Raw genomic sequence first — 19115 nt, 5'->3', positions numbered from 1 at the left:
TATATAAATCACGCAAAGTGAGGGTTTTTGGATACTTTCCCATTAATACCACAGATGATTATCAGACACAAAATCAGATGAAATGACAGTTGAACAGTTTTTTGTGGTATAAAAGATGCACAAAAGTGTACAAAGACTATCACACAAGAACACTGGAAAACACACACTTCAAGTTTTTATTATCCTTTATTTATCCAAATAAAACATCTCATTGAGCTTTAAATCTGATTTCCAAGAGAAATGTGACCAACAAGGCAGAAAAAGTTACAACAAATATAACACATAACAAGTAAAAGACAAATACAATATTCCGTACAGACAAGTGTTCACAAGGCAGAGTGATGTACATGATTTCCACAGCCAGTAATAAAACATAGAGCACAATGTTAGACAGTATCCGACATCTTTAGGTACTGGGCACGTGCATTCATAAAAAAGCAGATCATGGTAATCCAGTAAAGGTAAAAAGCAGTTGTGTAAATCAAATGTTTGCTCACTTGGTAAGATAAACCAGATGGATTATAAGCAACTCTGGTTTGTTTTCATCTTGGGCACAAGCCTTTTAATGTGAGTTTCTTGTAAAGATGTTGGAAAATATTTTTGGTACAAAATACAGAATAATTGCTCCTCGTGTGATCAATGCCAAAACTTTCACCTGAATAACTGTTCTAAAAGTCCTATATCGTAAAAGATATATCAACATTTCAGACCTCGATATAGTTCCACAGAAACGAACAGTCTGATCCACGTGTAGCTTGTTTGGCTCTGGTTACCCTATGTGCTTATATTTTTGATATATTACAGTGTTTCTACCTGGGTTTATAATGTTTCTTTGATGCTCATTAGTTGCCAGCATAGACACAATGTATCAACATAAGTGGTAATAGATCTGCTGATCTGTGGATACTGAAACCTGGACACACTGTGTCTTCATGTGTTTATAACATCTAAACCAGGGGTCTCGAACTCCAGGCCTCGAGGGCTGGTGTCCTGCAGATTTTAGATCTCACCCTGGGTCAACACACCTGATTCAAATGATTAGTTCATTACCAGCCCTCTGGAGAACTTCAAGACATGTTGAGGAGGTCATTTAGCCATTTAAATCAGCTGTGTTGGATCAAGGACACATCTAAAACCTGCAGGACACCGGCCCTCGAGGCCTGGAGTTTGAGAGCCCTGATCTAAACTATTTATGTCTACACAGGTGATTTATTGTCGCTAAATTTGCAACATTTATGCCATTTTTACTCCAATAAATTACTAAATGTGACCAAAAATGACCAAAAATACATAGTGTGTCCACTTATGTATGTATTTTTGGTCATTTTATGAGTTTAAGTGGCCTCATCTTTAGACACTTATTATATGTTACAGTTAACAGAGTTGAGGGAAGTCAAACAATGTTTGCTTTATTATTCCTACAAATTAAATTTAAAAAGTCACTGGATGAGTGAGACCTAGTAGTAAAATAAAGTTGTGATGTTCATTTTCAAAAGAATACTGCCCTGTATTTTGAGGAGTTTACAAAAGTCCCAACACAAAGACTACCATATAGGATAATTAAAATATACTTTCCCTAATAACTAAGAATAAATAAACTCCGTTCAGCTCAGTATTAATTTTCATCTCTTTATAAGCTTATTGGTTCCGTTTCTGTTGGTCCGTCGCAACAATCAGAGTTTCTAATGTTGCATCATGGGAGAATAATTTGCCCATCCCTGGTTTAGAGGGATCTCAGGTGTTGTGACCCAGCAGATTTTTTCGGGTTTTTTTTGTTACTGAAATACAAAATCACTGAACGAGAGTGGATTTCTGCTCTCTCGTGCGGTGTTATAAGATACAGTACTGACATTCGTAAGGAGGACACGGCATAATGTTACACGTCTGTGTCAGCTTCTCATTTGAAATATTACTTTTCTTCTAATGAGCAGACCTGTTATTTCACAATTACTTCGTAATCTTACGTGTTCAAATTCCAGAAAATAATTAACATAACAATTTCTGGGAGGGCAAAATCCTCCCACAACCGGATGAGGGTTACACATTAGTGACACACAACAAACTGAGGGATATTTAGCCCCACCTGACAAACAGGTGGGAGCAAAAAGAATAAGAACTGATACTTGATTTTTTTAAAGGGTTTATTTCAGCTTTCCCATGTAATGGAGAAAGGGACACAGAGCTACTTTTCATGCTTTGATTAAGATCTCTCACATCGATTGCTGGAAACATATGTAAACATCCCTATTAACAACTTGTTGGAGAGCCTTTAGCTATTTTTCAACAGGTAGGTGATGGCAAGCAGCAACCTCCAGAGCCAATGCAGAAGTGCAAAATAAACTGATGTTGATTTTTGAACAGAACCACATTTTATCAGTAGTCAGTACGAAAACATTGGGAAATAGGCTTGCAGAATTTTCCCCTATAATGACCCACGCCATGCAGCCATTTGTTAGGCAAGTCTGATGTGCACTGAATGGCTGCTTTGGCTTGTTTCCAATAAGTGCTAGTCCTCGAAAATCCCTCAGAGCTCAGTTATGATGTCGCACTTCATGGACCTTGGTTTGGGTTTCTGCACTAAACTGGTTTGTGAGGATACCTGGGCAGGTGTAAGCTATTAGCAGTGATTGAATGGTTCTCTAGTGTGGTGGGTTTTGTCTTAAGCGGACTCTCTTACACTCTGTAAGTATAGAAATGTGAAATTTTGTTGTTTGCTAACTGCCAACAAAATTAATAACAATAAAGTTGTATGGCATGTGGTTCATTTGAGCTTGTGGGTTGTGTGTGTTTCTTTATTGTTATTTTTGTTTTGTTTTTCGTGTGTGTGCTTTGCGGTTAGAGTGTTTGACTTGGGGACATTTCCCAGGAGAGAGAGAACCAGCCTAACTGGGTTACATGGGTTATAGTCCAGAGCTAATCTGCATGAAAATTGGGGTTTTATGTCTACACACACATAAACAGATAATGTTCTCGGAGCTAATATCAAAACTACGGAGCCTTTCATTCATCACAGCTGGGATAATTAGCATAAATATATACTCACTGGGCAACTGATCATGTACACCTCACTATTGCCAGGTTGGACCCATTTTTGCCTTCACAGCTGCTTCAGTTCTACATGGCACAGATTCAACGCGGCCCTGGAAATGTTAGTCAGAGATTTTAGTCCATTTTCACCTGACATCATCACGCAGTTGCTGCACAATTGCTTGTTGCTTATCCATGATGGGAATCTCCTGTTGCTGCACATCCCAAAGGTGCTCTATTGGCTTAAAATCAGATGATTGTGGAAATCATTTGTATGCAGGGAACTCACTGTCATGTTCAGGAAACCAGTTTTGAAAAAAAAAATCCTGTACAGTTTTAGGCCACCGTCAGTCTGATAGGATGGATGTCAAATTCTGTTCCTTACATTCCGAGTGTTACAATAGAAATCAAGACTCATCAGATCGCGTTGTTCTAATCTTCTGTTGTCCACTTTATATCGATGCATCTTTGCTGTGCTTACGTATAAAGGATACTGTCTATTATTGAGCACCAAGATTTATTACAAACCTTAAAGCTCTTACCCACAATAGCATGTTGCATGCTCGGGTCTGAGTTGACTAAGTCACTGGTTCATACTGATTTATAAGGCCATTCTTGCTTTGATCCCATCTTACTTACTGACTTACATGCATAAAAAAAGCAAGAGAAGTTATTGTCCTGAGTCTCAAGACTTTCTTTGGTCTGTACTGAAAGTTTGCACTGAAATTAGAAATAAGGGCAGCTTTGTTTTCCTGAAATTAACAAAATCTTAACTGACCTGTCTCACTGAATCACCTGAAGGAAGTTATTTCAGGCCAGCCTGAATAATAGTACCTCTGTTTTGACACAGAAATGATATCTATCATGCTTCTGTCATGGACGCGGTGATGAAACAACTTTACTTTAGTTCAAACTTTGAATGGTTGTGTTGTTTTATGCAGGTCTTGTCTTGCCCAGAATTTGTTCTCCAACATATTTCTGTTTGCTTCTCTGCAAACATGCAATTAAGTGACAGATGAGCAGTCTTGGGTGGAGGAAGTTCCTAGCAGTTTTTTAACATCGCTCACAACATATTTGTTGGGTTTTGTTTTCTTGTTTGGTCTGTGTGGTTGTTTGGGTTTGTTCTGCAGAGGAAATAGAGGAAAATTTGCCTTCTCGCTGCAGGGAGAAAGAGTTATGAAACAGCATCTTTAGAGTCATGGTTTTGAAATGCTTTGGTGTGAGGGAGGTTGTTTGAGCTCGGTGAAATGCCTCTATTGTTTTGCCCACAGTTTCTCAATTCCTGCAATTTGGAAAGCGGGCATGTGGTAGAAACCAGCCAGAGAAATAACAGATGAAAAGGAACGTCCAAGAGTGTGGGATAAAAGCCAACCAGGAACAAAAAGCAGAAGCAGCATGATACATTTAGAAGATAAAATATCCAGTTTAAAAAGAAAAAAATAAATATAAAGTATGTTTCAGATAATCAAAAATGCCTTTAGTACTCCCTTTACATCTAGAATCATGTGTAACTACACAAATGGAAGCTACCTGTGTGTAGTCATGGGGCTTCACTTCATTGTATGTATAAATACACCTTTGTCTGGGTGTTTCAGGTGAATGACAAACAAAGAAACACTCCAAGCAGCAGTTCATTTAAGAGCACAGCTAAATAGAGTGTAACATGAGTGTCTCTCAGTTACCCGGAGGATACATGCTACAGCCTTGAATCTGTGATCTGTGACAGTCTGAGCACACAGATCCCTTTTCAAAGCAGAGTATCTAAGCATCTGTGTGAAGAAAGACTTCAGTGGTGTTTTGAATGATGTTTAGAGCACCACATTTTAAGCAACCCGATTTTCTCAAAATAATGCACCTTTGTGGTTGTACAGGTCTTAGAAAAGGTAGTTACACAGCAGCCGTTTGCCACGCTGGACGGATTTACCGTACCTTCATAAGCTCTCCTCACGGTTTGTTTTTAATATTGCTTATGTGGACAGTTTGTTGAGACGCTATAAAATGACTGAACTGAACTGAGCTGAAGCAATGCAGCAGGTGTGCAAGGTTCATGTCACACCTCACTCATAGAGGTTTCTTAGTTGCCACATGTGATTCATTTCATTTTATGTCACTTCTAATGGGAAGTGGTTTTTGTATTTGTATTTTAAGGGTCTGAGTTGTTTTTGTAGCTGGGTGGCTGTAGCGGGGTGGCTGTAGCTCAGGTGGCAGAGCAGGTCAGCCACTTATCAGAAGGTCGAACCACCGTTCGATCCCAGGCTGCCTCCTGGCAGCATGCCAAATATCCTTGGGCAAGATACTAACCCCATGTTTGCCTACTGGTGGTGGTCAGAGTGCCCGGTGGCGCCAGTGTCCGGCAGCCTCGCCTCTGTCAGTGCGCCCCAGGGCAGCTGTGGCTACAATGTAGCTTGCCATCGCCAGTGGGTGAATGAGTGAATGTAGTGTGAAGTGCTTTGGGGTCCTTAGGGACTAGAAAAGCACTATACAAATGCAGGCCATTTACCATTTGTATTCATCAGCTGAGAAATATTAGTAAACTGTGTCCTATTATTTCTAAATCTTTTGTAGAGATTGTTCTTCGTGCTTTTCTCTTATCTCACCTGGGCTATTTTGATTCACTCTTTACCTGCCTCAGTAAAACTTGCATTGATCATCTATAGATTGTACAGAATGCAGAAGGTTCCTTACCTTCCCCCAAACGTTCTCGTATCACAATTCATTTTAAAGTTCTGGTTTACACCAATGGGACTCTGCATGGTTAAACACCTACAGTGAACTCTTGCAGGTATGTGCCCCAGTAGGTCTGATCAGGGTTTATTGTCCATCTCCAAATCTAGACTGAAAACTAAAGATGACACCAAAGATGAGACCTCCCACACAAAAGCACAAATGAAACTGTTCTTGATACACATTTAGGTGGTTTTAACATCTTTTTGTACATGGTGTTATATAAATAACTATTACATGATGCAATTCCTATTGAGGCTACAGGTAATTCCAAAAGTGTTGGAAAGGCAAGGCCAGTCAGTTTGTTCCTGCTGTGTACTGAAGACATGTTGTTTGCGTATGAGATTACAAGATGATTATGAGGAGAGACATCCAAGTATCAGCTTGAATTCCCTGGTATTTATGTCTTTATACAGTTAGTGGAAAAATAAAGCACGCCCTCTGTCAGTTCTCGTCTTACATATCAGGACCCGAGGCCAAACAGTTACCAAGGGAAATAAATCTGATCCACAAATTCCAGAATCAGACTATAACAGACAGAGGACTGCTAAGTGTGTTCCAACAGTCTAAACACATTAACGCCACCTTCCACATACCTGCAAAAACACCACCATCTGCAACCAGAATGAGACCTAAAAACCAGGCCTGCAGGTGCCCTTTATAGTCAAGCTTTGACTCTTTTTTTTGTACTTCTCTTTTCCTCTCACACTGCTGATTTGTCTGCACTAGCAGTGTCTTCCTAAACTCTGTTGACAGTATGCTTATCCATAATTGTGACTGGCTGCCAATGTCACTTCCCCCCCTCATGTTCACATGAGGGGGGGGGAAGTCTGTGATAACAAAGCGAGCTGATTATCTAGGCCTGTGATTGAAAGGATGTTTAACAAACCCTATTTCAGGAAGCTATCCCTGCTTCCTGAAATAGGGTTCTGGCGTGCTTGGAATCATTGTCCCATTACATGATCCCGTTTCATCCAAGCTTTAGCTGTCAGGCAGATGGCCTCACATTTGACTCTAGAATACTTTGCTATACAGAGGACTTCATGGTGACTTATTCTTAGTTTATCTTATTTCTGTATGGTTGTATATGTGTATATTTGAATTTTTTCATTTTTATTTTTACAGTTTGCACATTTGATCCAGGAGGACGATATTTCGTCCCACTGTATGCTTGAGCATATATTGTTGGGATGACAATAAAACTCTTCTTGACTTCGCTTGTGGCTCCAAGACAAGCCTGGATCGCCACCATGGTAGACAGTTGGTATGAGGTATTTTGTGCCGTTTTCTCCAAATGTGGCTCTGTGCATTATTGCCAAATATCTTTGCTTTGGTTTCGGCTGTCTAAGACAATGTTCCAGCCAAAACAATTCATACTTGTTTCTAATTGTGCAAGCATGAACTTTACCATTTAACGTGCTAGCTGCGGCCTGTAGAGTTTGACATATAGCTCTTGGTTTCTCTGAGCATTGCGCAGTCTGACTGAACTGACTGGAGCATGGTCCACTCCTGGTAAATCACTGAGGCATTTTGTTAACACACCTGGATGCTACAGACCAGCAAACTGCCAAAACTTCTGCTTTTGTGGTAGTGGTCATACTTGGCTTAAATCCCAATAAGTAATGTGTTTTGAGAGTGTTTTGAACATTGCAGATGACAATGTAACAGCAATTATGCGGAAAATAAAACAAACGAAGAAAAATCTGATGATTTTTTCAGCTAAACGTGCATCCAGCTATAGAGGAGTGACATATAATGTAAATAAAAACAAATCCTTGCCTGAAGTGGCCTTGAATCCCCCCCCCCCCCCCAAAAAAAACATAAATAAAAGGGTACACGGACTGAAAGGTGTCAAGACATTTTTGCAAAGTACAGCAAGCAATGGAGCTCCAGAGTGAATCTTCTAACAAAGGGAGATCATTTTTAATCTGTAACACAGATTTTGACTGGGTTTTGTTTGTTTTTGTTAAAATCCATGTGTCCTCAGTGTCTGCGGTGAACATTTTTTCTTAACAGCTCGATCTGCTTTAGAGTGACATTATGAAACAAATTAAAAAAAAACAAAAAAAACCCTCAGATGAAAATGGTGCAAAGTTGACTCTGGGTGTGGCAGCGCAAAGGGCTTGATATTTCACATCACTACAGTATTAGGAGCTAAACTAACCAGATTATTCCTGTGGAGACAGTCTCAGGGCTGCTTTTGGCTCCCGGGAAAACAAACTACTGTTACAGAAAAGTCTGTTTTCCCCCCAGGGTCTGTACGTCTCAGCGTATTTCAAAACAAAGTAGGAGATTCCTTTTCACTGGGCTGAGTTGTAAGAGGAGGAGACGAAGGGCAGGTCCCAGGATGTGGTTTGAGGTTATCCTGAGTCATGAAGGAACCTCCTCTGGAAAATCTTACATGCCATGGTCAAATGAAGACAGCTCAGTCCTGCCACTGATTTAGCCAGACGTCTGCTGTGCAGAGGGGAAAAACACTGAGTCACACATAAATACGACCATATCATGGTGGCTCAAGATGTCCTGGGTGTCTTTTCAACTTACCCCGAGTGTGCATACTGAATGTTTTATAACTAAAAGATGTGTTTTACTCACTTCTAGCTCCAAATACGATTTTCCCATGTCCCTAAAAGTTAATTTAAGAATAACCACAGAAGCATGACTGAGATCTTATGACTTTTTTCCATGAAATAATTGTTTTCTGCTTGTGTTAGACCACTGCCGCTGTTGTTCAGTCATGTGAAATGGCATCATAACCACACCCAAAAGCAAGACATCCAGCCCTACCTCCATCACTGAGGGAAAACACCACATTAGCTCCAACATCAAGCACAATTCAGTTAGTTTACAGTCACTCTGCATAATCCTATTCTGGCTGCTTTAAGTGGATGAAAAGATGAAGAAGAGGACTCTCTACTGACTCTGAGTGGCCAGAAAACGTTGGTGCTAAATAATAATAAAAAGGAGGACAGAAGAATATGAAAAGAAAATAGAAGTTTATTGAGAATTCTGAATCCTGCTCACCCGTCCACAGTAGCAGAAAGAATACAACAACACAGACAAACAATTAGTTAAAATCTGGACACAGAAATACATTTCTCTTGTATCATGAAATCCAAAAGCAAAAATCTATCGCAGTCATACCAACATAAGACAGGAGTGGAGGGAGCGCCGCCGAGTGTGTGCCCCCACTGTTTAGGAGACGCCACCTGCCTCCAAGCCCAAACATAAACAAGAAAAGAAAGACGGTGCTGTGGTGGAGTGAGCTGAACTTCTGAGGCCCAGGCAGTTTGAGATGAGAAGACTGATATCTCATGTTCATGTTAAATCTAAAGCTACAGACAGGAGGAGATGACTAGCTAAGCTCTTCCGAGACTACGAATCCCTAGCTTGGCTCTGATTGGCAGTAACAAATCCACCTACGGGCATCTAGTTTGTTAAACAATGTAAACAGAATTTGGCCTTTTTAAACCTCTCATCAGCACCTTGTGATACACCAGCTCTGCATGAAAAAAAAAAGAGCATCCTTTAGCATTATTACTACTCTCTCCGTGGCAAAATGTGTTCAAAAAGTGCGCCGTTGTTCACTGACTTAGTTGTGTGTGTGTCTAATGAGGCTTATTCAGACTTTATAAAATGAGAGTAACATTATAATTCAATGCCAGTACAGGTGAGCAGTCTGAAGAGGAATTACGTGAACCCTTACCTGCAAACTGAAAAATATATACCATCTACATACTGTTGTGTCTTTTACTTGACCCTTTTGGAAGCCTGAATAAGAGCTCATTTGAAGTATCAGCACACTGGAGGCCACACTTCTAGTCATTATTCTTCTGGTTTTTGTTCTGATTGAAACAAACTTAAGCTCGCACAGTAACGTCTGTTTATTAAGGTGCAAACTGCTCGTCGTGGTGAAAACCTGGAACTCCATGGACTTTACATGGGTTGAAACTGGCACACAACCGCACACTTAATGAGGATTTATATAATCTGAGCGGACTCAGCTTTGTTGCTGATCTGTAACCACTAGAACAGAGCCAGGATATCTGCTTCCTTATTGAGAGTTTAAGCTAACCGTCTGCCAGTATTTGCTTCATATTTACCATAAAAGCACGAGCGATATCGATCTTCTCATCTAATCGCTGCCAGAAAGCAAATTTCCACACTATCCAGAATATTCGGCTGTTTCTGTATCAGAGATGAAGCTACACAGGAGGGAGGGGTGGGTGACAGTACAAACTTGCTTCTGCAGGACGTGATGGGTAGAGGAGGGTGTTGTTGTTTGACACACGCACAGACAGCTGGACAAAAGACACCAACTTGTTACAATTATCTGACGATTCATAAATTGTCTCATTTGACCTATTTCTATTTCATCTCCTCTAACCATGGAAAGAAAGAGAAAAATCAGACACTCGAAAGGACAGAAACAGCTCGGGTGTTTCTCTCTACTTTAAGGCAAATTTAACAACGATGGGCCAAATTTTACAAATCAAAAACGGGAGGGGGAAATAAAACTGTCTCTGCGAGTGCCAGCCTCCATCGGGGTTAGGTGGGACTAACGGTGGAGACGAGGCATCGAATGACGAAAGGTTTTACCACCACCTTTACCAAACTGTGCCAAATACACAAAGACACTGATCGTACTCTGGTGTCATCCACCGACGACATAACTCCCTCCTCTGTGCTCACAATGCGAATGAACAGAGCCCCCGCCCCCGCCATGTTCGGCTTCCTCTTAGCTTGCCTTCTGTTTTTGGCACGGAGGAGTTTGGTAAGGAACGTCTAAAAACCAAATGTGTGTTTGTCTTTAAGATCATGGCTGTGCGTTTTTTCTCTCACTCACACTCAAAGGGGAAAAAAAAGAAAAGAAAAGATCTTTTCATTTGCCCTAATCTAAATCAAAATAATACAGTCTTCTTCAGGGTGAGGAGGGGGCACATGAAGAGCTTTGAAAAATGCAGGTGACCCCTCTCCATCCTATAATAACTCTTTCCTCTCTGGCTTCTCTCTCTCCCCCCTCAGTCCTGGGCGCTCTAGCGGATAGCCTTGACGGGGCTCTTGAAGCTTGAGGCGGCTTGCAGCTGCAGCTGGTAGGCCATCGGGTGGATCTTGAACCCATAAAGCCTGAAAAGGAAGAAGAAGAAAAAGATGATGATGATGTTTAGACTGATCAGTCATGCATTTGCTTTAAGGGAGACGACGCTGACATTTGATGACAAACATCACACCACCCTGACTGTGTTCTATGTAATACAAACAGACATCACAGCGTATTGACACAGGATCCAGGAAAGGATGTGCAATCCTTGCCATATAGTCAGCCTGTGCATGTAAGTACATTTGAAATAAAAAATATATATATACACTTTTCTCCTGTGCAAATATTAACTTGATGAGTATTTTTGTGACTAATGACCAACAGCAGGGAGAACTAATGTCAGAAGGCGACAGTGGAGGCGCATCATCGGCCACCAGGGTTATAAACACTCCTAATTCAGTTATATATGCATAGACTGCAAAGCTGGCCTGGACGCAACTCACTGCTTCAGATTTCATGACTGCAGCTACACGGAGGGCTGGATTCTTTGTGGGGGGGTTATGTTTGTTTTTGGGGATTTTTGATAAATCAAATGAAACGTATGTCCACTTTTGAGCACTAGGGACTAGCTCAGGGATGTCAAACTTATTTTACATCGTGGGCCACATACAGCCCACTCTGAACTTAACTGGACATTTAAATATTTGATCCCTGAGATTTCTTTAAAATAAGAAAAAAATGCAACTTTAATAATGCCATGTTTAATGCAATGCAATTCTGAAAAACAAAAGTAATTTCTACAGTAGAGTAAAGTAAAATGCTATGCACTTGTTTTAAAGCTGTCCAGTGGGCCAGATTGGAATCTTTGCTAGGCCAATTCTGTCCCACAGGTCTTATTTTTGACACCGCTAGGCTAGCCGGTTAGAGGAACTGATGGATTTAAACAAAACAGCTCAATATGAGAGCCCTGAAGTCAGGCTGTGTGACGTTCACAGCGCAGAGGACCGTAACACAAATAGGAAGAGTAAGCAAACATGTCAAAGTCAAAGGTACCGCCTGACTTCATAGCTCAAATAACCAGCTGTGTGTGTCTGTTTGCATATGTCTTTGTCTATGCATTAAAGGAATACGAGTGTGTAACACACACAGACACACAGTCCAGCAGGTTAAACAGTTAACAAATGGGCTTAAATGGCAAAGAGAATGACAGAGTAAATATAAATAAATAAATGGTAAATGGCCTGTATTTGTATAGTGCTTTTCTAGTCCCTAAGGACCCTAAAGCGCTTTACACAAGCAGTCATCCACCCATTCACACACACATTCACACACTGGTGATGGCAAGCTACATTTTAGCCACAGCCACCCTGGGGCGCACTGACAGAGGCGAGGCTGCCTGACACTGGCGCCACCGGGCCCTCTGACCACCACCAGTAGGCAACGGGTGAAGTGTCTTGCCCAAGGACACAACGACCGAGACTGACCAAGCCGGGGCTCGAACCGGCAACCTTCCGATTACAAGGCAAACTCCCAACTCTTGAGCCACGATCGCCCTATATATAATATCACAAAAAGCAGCACGAGAACATAGAAACGGGCTGCGGTCTCCACAGCAGCCGAAGGGACAACATATTCTTCTTAACACTGCACCCTGGTTACGGTAAACAGTACAACATGCAGACAATGGTCTCCAAGGGCAGGCACAGGATTAGTGGACAACCACGCTAATCTGCTGCTAATCCACCAAGAGATGCAGCGGGTATTAACAAACACAGAGAGACTAAACATTTTCTGCATTAACCACACCCACACACACACACCTAATTTCTATAGAAACAAACAGGAACATACATTTCCAGTGTTGTCCATCTGGGACAGCATCCCATACGACGGATAACGAGCTGCTGTGTTTTATGCACGCACAGGCAAATAGTCAGAGCTAGATAATATGTTGTTAGCATGGAAGTGAGTGAAGGCAAAAGCTTGGTAATGTAAACCATGAGGGAAATTAAACCAAAGAAACAGTTGGAACAACAAACCTAATGAGCCAATGACAGAAAAACAGCTAAAGCTAAAGCTAATGAGAGACACAAGGCAGCAGGCTCAGTACGAGCCTCAGTATGAGCAAAGAATCAAAGCAGTTACTGAAAAAATTATAAAAAAGAAAAAAGGGTCGATGCTGTGTTATCTGGTGAAGTTATAAACATGAAAGAAGTAACAGATATTTGTTTTGTTCAGTAAATCTGGTGCACTGTTATTGTTCTTTGAAAGAAAATCTTAATCAGCTGCTCACACTGAGAAAAATCTGAATTGTCAGAGAAAACTGCAATGGGGGCATCTCTAGTGTTATTATTAAACCATATTATTGTGCAGTTCTGAACTTCACATATTTTGGGCCCTGACACTTTAAAATTAAAATAATAACAATAATAATAATAATAATAATAATAACAATAATAATAATAATAATAATAATAATAATAATAATAATAACAATAACAATAATAATAATAATAATAATAAAAGCATGTATTTAAAACACTAAAAACTGAAAGAAGCTAAGCCAATATCATTATGGAAACTAAGAAAAAGTAGAACTAAAATGAAAACAAAATCAGAATAATCAGTTACAAATTTACAACAAATCTGCCTACAAACATCAGCAGGAGGTGGATTTAGTGCTCAGAGTCTTTACAGCTGAATATTAACGCTAACCTTGGAACAAACTGGTTGGCAGGCCTCTTGGGCCTGTACTCGGGATGAACCATGAACAGCATGTGGGGGAACCCGGTGCCAAAATAAGCTCCATCTGTGTGGTGATGCCTGGAGGACTTGGGTGTGTAGACATCCATACATTTGGGGCAGTACAGCTTCACCATGGCCTCTCCTGGGATGTCTGACAGGCCTGTGAGAAGTGTGGAAGAGGAAGAAACCCATTTAAGTATGAGATCAAGACACCCGAGATAATTGGCAAACAATCCCTTGTGGATCAAAGTTATCCTCACCTGCAGGAAAATCAGCATTTGTTTTGTACTGATTGGCACAGCCAGCCTGATACAGCTGCTGTGCCTTTTAATCACAGATTTAAAAAGCAAATAAAAACAAATTTCGCCAAAACTAAATATCACACCCAAGAAGAGTTCCTGACTAACTGCACTGCATCGAGGAGAGACATGCAAGGCAGGGAAGGGCAAACTTTTAGTCACTCATGAAAGCTGTCTGCCACCTTGTGGTAATCCTTGGGTAACTGTTTAACGCATGCATGAGGGCATTCACATCAGTTTACTCACCAATAGGAAGCATAGGCTGATTCTCACAATAGACCCGGGGGCAGTAGCCAAAGTCTCCCTGCTGATACTTCTCCAGCTGAGCAAGCAGAAATGAGCCCAATAAAGAGTTAATATATGAACAGAGGGTATCTCCACATCTCATTTTAAAGTGAACATTTAAAGGCTGCTCTGCAATCTTGGGTTAATTCATATCCTGCTGTGTGGAAAACAACATTTGAACCGGAGGTAATTTTAACATGCCTGAAATTAATGGGTGACTGTGCTAAAGATTAAAAAAAAGCAAGCAGACAATATTGAATGGACTCTTGATGGCAGTTGTAGGGAAAATGATTGCTTAAGTCCCAGAGACGCAAATCTGTCACTAAAGAAAAACATCCATTCCCCATCTATTTGGTAAAAACTTCCTGCCGTTGCTAGCATGCTGCTGCAGTTCGAGTTGTACGGAAACAGTGAAAATTGTGACGCAAACTGGAAAAGGAGAAGGGTTGCCTTTAAAGTAAAAGCTTTATTCTATGTTTCAAAAAGCAAAAACCTTAAAACGCGAACCTTCTCCACTTCTATTTGGCTTCACACTTTTTCTTACAGTTCAGTAAATATTTACACACAAACATGGAAAACTACAGGTAATCGTGGCAATCACACCTCCTTTACAATGAATTTCACCCAGCTAGAGTCAGAAACCTCCAGGAACTACTGACAACCGTTCAGGCAAAATGTGCACATGATAAACTTTACTAAAGCAGTTTTTCCACATTAACATCTTGATGATTTCCAGAGAAAAGGCTGGACCATTTTCCACAGTTGTGCTTTTTCACATGTAGCCCACAGCAGGAAACAGTCTGCTTTAGCTGCATCTGCACCACAAGGACCTGCCTGCATGGAGCACAACGGCCTCTACTAGGAAGTTAACACACTGGACTAGCAGTATTGCTGTTCTCACACTGGTGTAGCATGAAACCATGTGAACTTTGCACAGGAGAGCTGTGCAAATTTTGTGTTTTGTTTTCCTATGCACATGTTGTTGTTGTCAGTTTGTCGAACACGGTCGTAAAAGTGTAATACTGTCATGTTACATTTTGAACACATTTAATTGTGTTTTCCTAAATAAAGTAGATGATAATGACTAATAAACAGGAAAGAATACGCCGTTATGACAGTGTGGAGGAGGAAAAGAATAAAGAAAACACGGTCTTTACTTTTTATATCAGCACCATAGGAAGCAGATGAATGATTTGTTTTCAGCAGTAAAAAGCAGTGAAGCTGAAAGATTTTGCATTTTATGCCGTCCCCTGAGACAGACAGCTTTTCATGTCCACTTTTATCTTCCTCTCAGGGATGAACCCACCCTCTGCTGCCACACTGGACATTATTTCAGTCAGGACTTTATAGCTGGGAGAGCTGTTCTCCCAAACCCCCCCCCCCCCCACACACACACACACAAGATTATAATTTAAGTACAACTATCCTGATTACCATGTATGAGACATTCACATCTCAACAACACTTTACTCCATTACAAGTGGAGTAAAATCTGATTCAAACAACATGTAGAGACAGAACTGGTGGATTTTTGGCACCTACCATCTGTGCAATGCCTCGGTTAGTGAGGATGTAGCGTGCATGGATGAGGCCGTACAGCATCTCAGCAGCCTGCTCAATCAGGTCGCTCTGGTTGGGATTGTCCTCAAGCTCTTCATCTAAAGAAATCAGAAACAGGGAAACTACTCACGCTTTTGACAGTTGGAAAAAACATAAATTTATCAGAGGAAAAGGAAACGCTGGGAATAAAACAGAGAGACTGGGACACATTATGGTTTTCTAAAGGTGCTCCAGGAATAAAAGAGTATGAAACAAAGATGTTCTGAGCAAGTTTGAAAAGAGAGAGGAAACCTGCACAAAGCACCTCAAATCAAAAGAAAGCCAAGATCAAATGTCCCCTCTCATTATTTGTTAATGACAGAAGGAACAAAAGCTTAGGAGATGTCACAGACATGAAACACTTGCAGCTCTTTTAGTCTTACTTCCTGATGTCTGCTGCAGATGGGAGGTGATAAACAGTAATACTTCTGCATACAGACAACAAACAATAAAGCGACTTTCCACTCCACACAGCAGGCAGCTCCTCATGTTTTATTTGGCATATTTTTAGGCCAGATTGGTGATACAACCCCAGAGGGGTTTGTGTCTCCTTCCGGGATCAAACTGGGGATCTTTTGCTTGTTTGGCAAATGTGTCACATAAGCAAACACTGACATACCTTATTTACTTAAAACTGAGAACAATGAGTCAGGAATGCAACATACAGACCTGGTTCAAGGTCCAGGATCATGTCTAGAGCCTGGCGGTAGTGTGGAACCTGCTCATTGAGCCCAGTTAGGTTGAATTTGTCCTGGATGTAGTCTTCATCCACCTGTCGTTGGACAAACCACAAATCAGACTCATTTGAGGACTCAAGTAGCTGTAAGAACAGAACTCCCTGAAAGTTGATTCTGTTCATCTGATCGTAGCGTTTTCAGCAGGCAAAATATTTTTAACAATCCTCAAAATGACTTGTTCAGTTTGAAACAGATCCTCCGATTTCTTCACGAAGCTGGATGTTTGATAAAACATTTCTCCAACTGACAACGCTCCTCATGAACAGAAATCACTTTCTGGAATTTCTTTACCTGGGTGATTGAGGATCCATCAAGACAGGAGTATGAACTGTTTAACCCTTACAGTGACTGTCCCAGACATTTTCTGCTAGTTTATTACTATTACTGTGTTATTGATATTTTTAACTTTTTCATAGTTTTTTGTTTTTACACATTTTAGCATTTCTGCACAAACTATTTGAATTATTACACATCTACACACAAGATGTGTACTCTAAGTCCAGAAATGCACACGTAGGATGTTGCCTTTCTCCAGTTTAGAAACTGCTGGGAGAAAACCCAACTGTACACCAGGTAGCTGTAATAAATTTGATAAGCAGGAGTTTTTTTGAAGGTCTCCATCACTTTACCCTAAAGAAATCTGTGAATTTTTCCTCTTTTGGTAACAGAAATGTTATTTTATTTTCTCATTCTGGCTGCTTTCTTTAGGTGAATCATCAGTCTGCATCTCATCCTATCCCTAACATCTTCCTCAGTCACACCATCCCTCTGCATCTCCTCCTTCAAAACATCCATGAACTTGCTCTGTGGTCTTCCTCTTTTCCTCCTGCCTGCCAGCTACATCTTCAACATCCTTTGTCCAGCATCTCCACTATCCCTCCTCCGCACGTGTCTAAACTGTCTCACTTTGTTCCCACACCACTCAATCTGAGCCCTCCCTGATATACTCATACAATACAACTTCATTTATATAGCACATTTAAAACCGAAGGCACGCCAAAGTGCTTCACAACGAGGTAAAAACATAAGATATAAGATAAAAGGCTATATATAACAAATACAAACAACCCCAAAAAGTACAGACAAAATAAGAAATAAAACATTGGAGCATAGTTTAGAAGATAGAATTACTGGGTATTCATGAATATAAGGTGGTGGGTATTTATACTGTGGAATATTGGTAGAAGATAAATAACATAAGGGTAAAATACAGGGGATGTGCACTAGCTAATTTCTATCCCTGTCCATCCTTGCTCTTTTTCGCGATAATCTTAGCAACTGCTACTCTGCCACTACTCTGTCTCCAAACCATGCATGGCCTTATATCACAAATAACCCCTGACACTCATGTGTTGTAAAAATATGTCCACCTTGGTTCCTCACCTCACAGAAAAACTCATTCCCCCGCAGCCCACAGAACCAGGAGATCCATGAAACCTCTTCTGAACTGCTCATCTCTGAAGACCTGAAAAACGAAACAGTAAATTGTGAGTGGGGAAAAAGCCAACATTCAACAGCTTCATATTACAGTAGCTAGGTCTGGTTTAACGCGGCACAAAAAGAAGCTGTTCATCTGGTGTGAGCACCTGATTAGCATTGATGCTAACCCCTGGAAAATAATGGGCTATTTCTTGTTTTTTCGATAACGCTATGAATGCAACACTAAGCGTTCACTCACTAAATAACAGATTTAACCGATACTTTCGCCCAACTGGACTGTTTGTTAGTCATTTATTAACCTTTTCTTGTGAAAAGGTGATAAAAGCATATCAGTAACAGTCGCTGCTCAAGATCTGTAAAGCCAGCTAGCAGGTATTACCTTCTCCCTGTCGTAAGGGTAACTTTTAAAGTTTGCTTTATCACATTTAGCGCAGATTTTCTGTCAAAACGCGTCTAATGAATAACAAATGGGCTAAATCCGGCCTTACATGTATGCTGTAGTCCTGCGTGCCGGGTAACGTTAGCATGCTAAGCTAAAACCAGATGAGCGTCAATATGGCGCCTGGTACGACACCAGGCCCCGGAGCGGAGGTCTGCCGTGGCTCTTCTGCCTCTGCGCTCAAACGGCTCAACGGAGTGATATGCGTAACAATGCTAACTTACCCGGCTTTCAGCTTTAACAATCCCGAAGAAATCAACAGATCAACAATTTAGCAATCTCACGGGTGTAAATAAGATGGACACCACCTCCCAGTTCACCCCGTAGGTTGCGCTTTTCCTCTTCCTCCGGTCTGCCGTCGGAAGGTTCAAGACTTATCGGTGCTGCCGCTCACTGTTCAGTCCTGGTACTGCATGTTCGTGAAAAGGCTGTTTGGTAGCCCTCTTTTCCATCCTGTCTCGCTTTTTACAATAATAATTTATAAAAGTATATAAAATATGACCCGTTCAAAGTTTTTTTCTGATAACATCTACTAATGAATACATCAACTTCCATATTATTCTCATCCCTATCCCTAGAATTCTCCATTGACATTATATCCATGAATTGCTGTTGTCTTGCTCCTCCTGCATATGTCCAAACCATCTCAGCCTTTCCTCTCTTCGTCTCCACACCCCTCCAACCTGATCGGTCTCTCTCATGTACGTACTCATTTCTGAACTTATTGTCACTCCCAATGAAGTAATGACTAAACATTAAAATGTTTGTCATGAAACTTG

At 40.8% G+C, this 19115-nt stretch overlaps 1 protein-coding gene across 1 annotated transcript; it reads right to left on the bottom strand.

Annotated features, from left to right (window-relative positions):
• Positions 1–8732: 8732 nt before the first annotated feature.
• csnk2b (casein kinase 2, beta polypeptide) lies at positions 8733–18698 on the bottom strand. Its single transcript, XM_006788055.3, has 7 exons — positions 18561–18698; positions 17841–17922; positions 16390–16492; positions 15664–15779; positions 14083–14158; positions 13508–13697; positions 8733–10878 (listed from the first exon to the last, which is right to left on the bottom strand). The coding sequence occupies exons 2-7, from the start codon at positions 17910–17912 to the stop codon at positions 10788–10790; spliced, it is 648 nt and encodes a 215-aa protein (XP_006788118.1). The 5' UTR covers positions 17913–17922; positions 18561–18698; the 3' UTR covers positions 8733–10787.
• Between the last annotated feature and the right edge of the window lie 417 nt (positions 18699–19115).

Source organism: Neolamprologus brichardi, chromosome 22 (assembly GCF_056152115.1).
Source record: "Neolamprologus brichardi isolate AB-2024 chromosome 22, ASM5615211v1, whole genome shotgun sequence".
Classification (NCBI taxonomy): Eukaryota; Metazoa; Chordata; class Actinopteri; order Cichliformes; family Cichlidae; genus Neolamprologus; species Neolamprologus brichardi.
This window is presented reverse-complemented; position numbering and strand designations above follow the sequence as displayed.

What these genes read in the sequence shown, in the direction of transcription:
- csnk2b (XM_006788055.3), bottom strand. Translation starts at nt 17,912, where the DNA reads ATGAGCAGTTCAGAAGAGGTTTCATGGATCTCCTGGTTCTGTGGGCTG. An exon ending in GGAATGAGTTTTTCTGTGAG is followed by an intron (nt 16,493 to 17,840) that starts GTGAGGAACCAA and finishes GTCCAACGACAG; the next exon opens with GTGGATGAAGACTACATCCA. An exon ending in GATCCTGGACCTTGAACCAG is followed by an intron (nt 15,780 to 16,389) that starts GTCTGTATGTTG and finishes TGATTTCTTTAG; the next exon opens with ATGAAGAGCTTGAGGACAAT.